The sequence below is a fragment of the Bactrocera neohumeralis genome, unplaced genomic scaffold (genome assembly GCF_024586455.1).
Source record: "Bactrocera neohumeralis isolate Rockhampton unplaced genomic scaffold, APGP_CSIRO_Bneo_wtdbg2-racon-allhic-juicebox.fasta_v2 cluster10, whole genome shotgun sequence".
NCBI lineage: Eukaryota > Metazoa > Arthropoda > Insecta > Diptera > Tephritidae > Bactrocera > Bactrocera neohumeralis.
Genome location: NW_026089623.1, coordinates 19,010,155 through 19,019,005, shown reverse-complemented (window position 1 = coordinate 19,019,005; position 8,851 = coordinate 19,010,155). Strand labels below are relative to the sequence as shown.

General features: G+C 41.1%; 1 protein-coding gene across 1 annotated transcript; it reads right to left on the bottom strand.

Moving 5' to 3' along the window:
- Positions 1–5,801: 5,801 nt before the first annotated feature.
- LOC126765282 (uncharacterized) lies at positions 5,802–8,041 on the bottom strand. Its single transcript, XM_050482997.1, has 2 exons — positions 6,205–8,041; positions 5,802–6,113 (listed from the first exon to the last, which is right to left on the bottom strand). Exon 1 carries the CDS (start codon positions 7,756–7,758, stop codon positions 6,745–6,747), a length of 1,014 nt encoding a protein of 337 aa, XP_050338954.1. The 5' UTR covers positions 7,759–8,041; the 3' UTR covers positions 5,802–6,113; positions 6,205–6,744.
- Between the last annotated feature and the right edge of the window lie 810 nt (positions 8,042–8,851).

Here is an 8,851-nt window from a genome sequence, read left to right as displayed (position 1 = left end):
GGATTAAAGCATCTAACGTGCCTTGACTTTTTTTTGTAGGCGACTTGATTCGGTGATATGAACTTGTTTCGCTGAGCATACCATATCAAGCGGTTAGGCACGATCTTTTCCAAAATTTTGCCCATACATGGAAGGAGGGAAATCGGCCTATAGTTAGCAAGTTCATCGGAGGATTTGTGTGGTTTAAGTATTGGTATAACACAGGACGTTTTCCAAAATTGGGGGTAGACACCAGTATTGAAAATTTTGTTATAAAGCTTTACCAATCGGAACTTGAGACTTTTCGGCATATGTCTGATAATTGGATAAGAAATTTTATCTTGCCCCGGGGACTTACCCTTAACGGTAGATGCAACGAACTCGAATTCAGACAGTGAAATGCTGGTTTCTATTTGTTTAGCAGAAAAAGAAAGAGGGGAGACAGAGTAGGAAGTGTCGGACAGTGTGGTGGTTTTAGAGGTTTGAAACTGTGTGCTGAATGAGATATCTGAGCTTGTTTCAGAATAGTGGTTTGCAAATAACTCGGAAATATCGGATGGATTGGTTACCAAACCTGTTGGCCCCTTTACGCACTGAATGGTTAGATTTCTAGGCACTCCAGAAAGATTTTTTAAACCGTTCCATATTAACTTAGGACTAGACGAAGGATTTATTTTGCTTGTGAATTCCTGAAAACATTTACGCTTGGCCTGTTTCGCGGAACGACGGAAAAGAGCATTGGCTTTCCTGAAAGATATTAAGTTGACTAGTGATCGAGCGCGTTTGTATTCATACCAAGCTGTCTGTTTTTTTGCCCGCAATTCAGCGATTTCTTTATTCCACCAAGGAACACTCTTTGAACTTGCTGTTGGCTTTGTATGAGGAATGCTAACATTCGCTGCTGAACGGATAATTTTTGTTAACCTCGCACTTTCTTGGTTAGGGTTGTCAGATATTGGGGTATTATTGCCATTTATCTCGCAATGTGTCTGAAACTTCTCCCAAACAGCGCAATCAGTTTTGAATACCTTATTTATTTTGTGGTTTTTAGTTGTTGAACCTAGGTGCAATTTTAGTACAATGGGGAAGTGATCGCTTCCATGCAGGTGATCGAGTATACTCCATTCACACTCTGTGGCAAGTGTGTCGGTGCACATTGTAAGATCTACATGGGAAAAAGTGGAGTGAGTGGAAAAGTGTGTCGCGGATCCGTTATTCAAACATATTAAGTTAGAGGAAAGTAAAGCGTCTTCAATGCATTTGCCCCTCTTGTTGGCTATTGGAGAGCCCCATAGTGGACTCCATGCATTAAAATCACCAGCGAAAATTAAAGGAGTAGAAGCTTGGTTGATTAATTGCAGGATGTCTGTACTGGTAAAATGTTCACCTGGTGCAATATAGGTGCAGATAATGGTGTTTTTTTTTAACTAAGATAATTTCGATCGACATAGCCAGCAAGTTGGATTGAATGGCATTAATTTTGTATGGAATATCTCTTCTTATGAGAATCGCAATGCCTCTTTTACCTGTGCTAATATGTGGAAGATTGTGAAACATGCCAATGTACTGCTTAGGAGTAAAAGCCGACAAGTTGAAAGAGATGTGAGTTTCATTTAAGAGTATAATAGCTGGGGCATGGTCTTGTATTAATAATTGAAGTTCATTGTAATTTTTAGTGTAGCCGTTCAAATTCCATTGCAATATTGGAATCATATGATGTATGTAGGAAAAAAAGAAAAAGGAAACAGAAGAGAGCTAGAATATCAACTCGTATGAGCAGTCAGTTGAAGCTGAGTGTCACCAATTGAGTACTAGTTCAAAAGAGAGTAAAAGCTAAGCGTATTTATTCAGAGTCAATTTCTATTTGTTCAGTATGTTCAGTAGAGTATTGATTATTGTTGGAAATGCTTGTTGTTGGAAAGAGATTTTCGTGATTAGGTGGATTAGATTGCATAGTAGTGTTGGTAGTAGTGTTGTTGAAGTCAGTATATTTATTAAGCGAGTTTAAGGAGTTGTTTAAGTTAGAAATGAGAGAGGCTGTTGTTGGACTGAAAAGTTTGGGATTTAAGAAAGAGTCTTGTTGGGTACAGTTGTCGCTGATATTTTTAGCTGAATGCGAGACGTTGTTGTAGTCTGAACTGATCGATGCAGGCTTGTTGTTGGAAATATGCTTATGGTTGGCGTTAGGTGAGTGATTTTTGCTAGTTAAAGAGTTTATTGATGAGTTGGGTGCAGAGGTGACCTCTGCGTTTTGTTTTGATGAACTAGGCAAGTCATTGTCGGCAGTTCTATGAGTATTTTTAGATTTTGTGGAATTGTTGATGGCTGAAATTTTTGTTGGTGTGGTGGTTATAGAGGATACCTCTTTTGTAGGTTGAAGCACATGTGCAAAGCTAGCAGTGAGGGAAGGGAGGGAAGTATTTTCTCTATACTTTTTGAGGGCTTCGTGCATACTGCACTTTTCTAGTGTCTTTATTTTTAAAATTTCTTTAGTTTGCATATACTTTGGACACGTACAATCAGAAGAGCGATGCTTGCCAGAACAATTCGCACACATAACTCGGATGCAGTCATTATCGTGTGGAGAAGGAAAATTGCAAATTTCGCATGTTGGGGAACCTTTGCAATGTTTTTGCGTATGACCCAATTTCTGGCATGACCTGCAGCGCATTGGATTAGGCACGTATGGTCGCACAGAGGTCATCCTCCATGCGATGTTTATTTTGTTTGGAAGGGAATAACTGTTGAATGATTAGATAACACCAGATTAGCATAACACCAGTAGGCTTTATAACACCTTCAACTTTGCGAGTGAACTTATAAACCGCGGAAACTTCGTAAGAACTCAGTCCTTCTATTATTTCGCTTTCAGGCACATCGTTTAAAAACGGTGCATAAATGGTGCCTTTGTTACAATTAAGATGTTGATGATAGCTAGCGCTAACAGCGCCAATGTTGAAAAGACATTTCGTTTTAATAAACTTTTCTGCTACTTGCTTATTTTTCACTAGCAATAATAGGCTGCCGTCGCTTAATTCACTAATTTTGATTATATCTTTGCTCACGGTAAGTAAGGCATTGTAAACACGAAAACAAGAAACTTTCGCAATGGGTGTGGTATTCTCATCGGATTTAATCACAATATACTTTGGGTCATCACCTTTTGTTGGCGGTAAGTCAGGAAAAGCATCTTGTAGTTTTTGATACTATTTTTTACGTTTTGGTTAGGGACCTTTGGCCAGCGCAGCAAACCTGTTGTCCCCGAACTGGAAGCCCACCGGGGGCATAGTGGAAAAATTATAATACACTTATATAAGTATTGGATTAAATTTTCTCACTTAAAATAAGTATTAATCGCGTTACTTAAGTAAGCAGACCGGGGTGCAAAAAAAAAACACCAAAAGAGAGCTATTTGAATAGCTGTAAACTCAGAGAAAGACGCTAACTCAACTGCTCAGTACGAGGTTTAGTCGGTGACTGTACCTCATAAATATCATTATGAGTTATTTTAAAAATAGAAGGCTGATCTACAACACCACCGAAGGCTTCAAGAGCTACCCTATTACAAGCGGAGTACCGCAAGGATCTGTTTTAGGCACTCTCTTATGGAATCTAGTTTATGATGAGGTGCTAAGAATTCCACTGCCTAAATACGTTAAGCTAATCGCATACGCGGACGACCTTATAGTGGTAGCAGTAGGTAAACAACTTGAAGACCTACAAAATAAATGTAATGAATGCATAAATGGTCTACGCCAATGGTTTTCTTCCAAGAGTTTGGAACTGGCTGAGCACAAAACAGAGGTACTGCTCATAAGCATCAGGAAAATTGAGGAAAAAATAACTCTCACTATAGGAGAGTGTATGATTACTTAACAACCACAGCTGAAGTATTTAGGGGTAATATTGGACTCCAAACTGAAATTCAAGCAGCACTTGGCAAACATAGCAAATAAAGCAAATAGGATTTATAACGCGTTATCAAGAATGATGGCAGATAGAGGCTGTGTGCGCTCCCGCCGCAGACTTCTGACCGCAAAAGCTATGAGCTCAGTTATACTATATGCAGCTCCAGTATGGATACAGGCGCTAAACATAAAAGCGTATGTCAAACCAATAAATGCGGTGCACAGACTCACAGCAATAAGAGTAACAAGTGCTTTCCGAACTATTTCCAGCGAAGCATCTGAAGTACTAGCTGGTATGCCGCTCATAGACATTCAGGGTGACCAGCTCGCGAGATTATATGAGCTATCAGCGCCAATTACAGAAATCCAAAGGAGAGAAAGAAGAGCATAACTATGTGGCAGCAACGGTGGCAAACCTCAACTAAAGGACGGTGGACCCACAGACTTATACCCTTCATCCATACGTGGATAAGTAGAAAACATGGGGACCTGGATTTCCACCTGACCCAAATATTAAGCGGGCATGGGTGCTTCAGAGGCTATCTATATAAATTTCAAAACGACGACATATGTTTTGCCGGTGTGCCAAATAAAATAAAAACTATTAGAATTCGGATAATTAACAATTCAAATTTTTGTATTTGAGGGTATTTAATAAATGTATTTACATATGTGTATGTTAGTATATACAATTGTGTGGGTATGTGTGGGTATATACTTATAATTTGGGTTATTTAGGATATAAATACAATTATTATACGACTTAAAGGGTTTTTTATAAGTATAATGTAAATTGTAAATAAAACCTGATGTGGTTACTTATTCCCGCGTTGATCTTCAAAGGTTCTGCTGCTGTTGTTGTTGTCGCTGCTAATATTGCTGCTGCTGGTTTTATTGTTGCTGCTGCTGATACTGCTACTGCTGATTTTGGCGCCTGTGTCCGTCCGCTATGGTGATTCGTTTTATTGTGTCTTTTTGTTACATTGGGTGCTTCGCTGTTATGTTGGCGCTGTTGGGTGTTTTTTGCATTGTCCTCTAATTCGTATTTAGACGAGTTAGGAGGACAATGCAGGGATGTGTTCATTTGGTATGAACATCCCGGCCGCCTTGCAGTGTCTGCGAATAAAAAGATTTTTAGATCTATTTTGAATTGGGTAAATGACTAATGTTATGAACGGGTTGGAGGTATACTTGGGTTTTAAATCGCACAAGCACCGGTTAAAGTCCAACCGAGTGCGGTGTTTTGTGCGATCACGGTGCTGTTATCGGGGTTGAATAAGCCGGGTTTCATCAATCTTGGGTAGATGTCAGCTCCCAGTTCCAACATGATTTTGTCGTCTTTCCAAAATGTAGGGTCGGCTAGGACTAAGTGGTCGAACTTTTTAATGATTTCGCCACTTAAGTCACGATTATAGGGTCGGGTCGGTAAATCATGCGTCAATAGGCAGTTAACTTCGGCGTGCCAGTCGGAATCAGTTAATGATCCGATTACGACTTTACATATACGATACGAGTCGAGGTACGTTTTCGGTAACCTCAGACTCTGGACCAGTTCTGACGCAATTATGGTCACTTTTCGGGTCGGGTTTATTATGGCTCGTATTTTGTGCCATTTGCCATCGTGTTTCACTTTGACCATGACGGTTGGGATGAGGGTCGGCTTGGCCAGTAACGTGGGTAGATCCTCTTGTCCGTGTAATCGCTTTTTGCCTTTTGCTGTTTTCTTTTGCTCTTCGCAAAACAACCTGGGGTGTCCATGTAGGGTTGAATGGTGTTCCCCGTTACACGTGGCACATCGTTTTTTACTTGTGCACTTTTGGGTGGAATGCGATCTGGCCAAGCAATTGACGCAATACTTATGTTTAATGACTGCGTCAAACTTTTCGCTAATGTTCATTATGGTCTTTTTTACACAATCCACAGGCGACGTGTTTGTGTGTTCGCTTTGATGAACGGCTGATAGTACGCCGGGCTGTGCGATGGGTACTTCCTCGTTCTTCTCTGATAGAGGAACGGCTTGTAGTACCGCGGGTCGTGCGATGCGTATTTCCTCGCTCCTCTCGAATGGGGGAAAAGGTCGCTTTGAAGCGATGAAGGCGTCTTGCCAGGGTTCCTTCGTCGGAGAGTGGGCTGATGCCACGGGTCACGCTGAGTGATCGCACAGTGAATGTGGGGCTGCTTTGGCGGCTGCAAATTGACTTCGTACTGCTTTGAGGGGCCATGTCACTATAAGGAAATAAGATTAATTATTTGGTAAGGTGACTATTTTGGTTATTGGGCGGGTAATTGTTCCCTGAGAGGTACGTATGTCAACTACTCTTGCTTTATTGTCTGCACCGAGATACGTTTTTTCGATGCGACCAAGTCTCCACTCATTTGGGGGTAGAGTTTCTTGACGTATAACTACCATATCGTTAACGTCTATGTTGCGTTGAGGGTATTTCCACTTATATCTTTTGTGGAGTTCTTTCAAATATTCTTCTTTCCATCGTTTGCAGAAGTGTTGATGGAGTATCTTCAGTTTCTGCCATCTTTGTGCGATGCTTAGATGTGCATCTTCTAAGTTGGGTTCTGCTGGGATTAATAAAGGGGTACCTATTAAGAAATGACCTGGAGTTAAAGGTTCTAAATTTGTTGGGTCTTCACTTAATGGGCTTAAAGGGCGAGAATTCAAGCAACTTTCGATTCGGGTTAAAAGGGTTGCTAGTTCTTCGAAAGTGAATTTCTGGTTCTGAGACACCTTTTTCAAGTGGCTCTTTAAACTTTTCACTCCTGCTTCCCAGAGTCCACCCATGTGTGGAGCTCCTGGAGGATTAAAGTGCCAGTTGATGTTTTGGTGTGCTTCACTAGTTGTTACTTAAATTTTTAATGATTTCATGAATTCTCGCCGATCTTTGATTAAAAGTTTAGACGCTCCAACGAAATTAGTTCCATTGTCCGAATAGAGATCGGCGGGACATCCGCGCCTGGAAAAGAAACGTGCGAATGCGGCCATGAATGCGTTGGTGGTGAGATCACTTACTGGCTCTAGATGTATTGCTTTGGTTGCAAAACAAACAAATACGCATACATAACCTTTTGTGATCAGACATGCTCTGCCGGTGTAATTTTTTATGTCATAGGGACCGGCGAAATCGATTCCTGTTGCTGCGAATGGACGGGTTAAGGTGGTACGTTCTGCGGGTAGTGCTGCCATAATCTGAGTAGTGTTACGCTTTTTGTGCAAAACGCAAGTTTTGCACTGATGAATGGTAGACTTGATGAGGGTTTTCAGCTTCGGTATCCAGAATTCCGAACGCATAAGTCGTAAGACTAGCTGGTTGCCGCCATGAAGGGTTATTAGATGGGTAAATTGGGTGAGTAGTTTGGCTAATCGACTGCTATAGGGTAATATAATCGGATAACGTTCGTTGTATGATAATGCCGCTGAATTGCTCAACCGACCATTAACTCGCATTATTCCTTTGGGATCGATTAAAGGGTTTAGTGTCAAAATTGTACTTTTTTTGGGTATGCTGGTTTTCTGGGTTAAGGCTTCATACTCTTCTTGGAAATACTTCTTTTGGGATAAAATAATTAGCTTCGTGCGGGTAGTGTTGAACTCCTCTGGAGTTATTTCCAACGTCGTGTATGACTGTTGTGTTTTATTGGGTGACGCATTCGAACAGAATCGTAACAAATATGCTACAACTCGAATGGCTTTGGGTAAGGACGAGAATCTATCCAGGATATCCTCTTGTGTTGTGTTCACGAAGGTCTTGATTGGCCGGAGTTCCAGTGTTGTATCGCTTGATTTTTTGGTAACTGGCCAGTGTATTGGGTCGAGTGTTAGCCATTGGGGTCCGTGCCACCAGAGGTTATTATTAACCATTTCCAGAGGTGTGCTTCCGCGAGTAGCTAGATCTGCTGGGTTGTCTTGACTTTCGACGTGAGTCCAATTTTTGGTTCCAACCTTTTCTGCGATTGTGGCAATTCGGTGGGATACAAAGGTTGTCCATGTACATGGGGGTTTGCTAAGCCATGAAAGAACAATTGTGGAATCCGTCCAAAGGTGAGTACGGTATTGGGTTATACTTAATTGGGGTAGTGTTGCATCCACGAGATTCGCCAGAAGAACTGCTCCGCAAAGTTCTAGCCTTGGTAATGATATAGTTTTTATTGAGGCCACACGAGTCTTGGATACCAAAAGGGTTGTCCAGGTTTTTGTGTTTGTAGAAACACTGATATATAGGGCTGCTGCGTAGGCCTTTTCAGATGCGTCAGAGAATCCATGAAAATTGATGATCGCCGATGTCGAAAAGTGGGTCCATCGAGGAATTTCAATGAGATTTAGGGAATCGTAGTCCTTTATGAATATTTTCCATCGATGGAGGGTTAAGGGTTTCAGACATTCATCCCAATCGGATTTATCAAGCCAGATCTGTTGCATTATTTTTTTTTGCTGTGACTACAACAGGGCTGAGCCAAGCAGCTGGGTCAAACAATTTTGCTATGATCGATAGTACTTCTCTTTTAGTATATGACGTTTTATCCTGAATAGGGTTGATGAGAAAAAAGAAAGCATCTTTTTTTGCATTCCATCTGATTCCTAGTGTTTTTGTGTTATTGGATTCTGGTAAACTGAGTGAGTTGGTATCCAATAGATGTTCTTGTGGGATTCCAGATAAAACTTTTGGGTCATTTGAGGTCCATTTGCGTAGAGCGAATCCTGCGGACTTTAAAGATGAAGTGAGTTCATCTCGTGCCAATATCGCTGTTGGTATGTCATGTGCTCCTGCAAGTACATCATCAACATACATTCCGTTTCGAAGTATCTCTGCTGCCAGTGGGTGGGTTCCTTGTACATCATCCGCTAATTTGAGGAGGGTACGGATAGCTAAAAATGGAGCACAGTTAATACCAAACGTAACAGTTTGTAATTCAAAATCTTCTATAGGGTCGTTAGGGGATTTCCTAAATAAGAT

Excerpts from the sequence above, each read along its gene's own strand:
- LOC126765282 (XM_050482997.1), bottom strand. The coding sequence starts at position 7,758 with ATGGTTAATAATAACCTCTGGTGGCACGGACCCCAATGGCTAACACTC.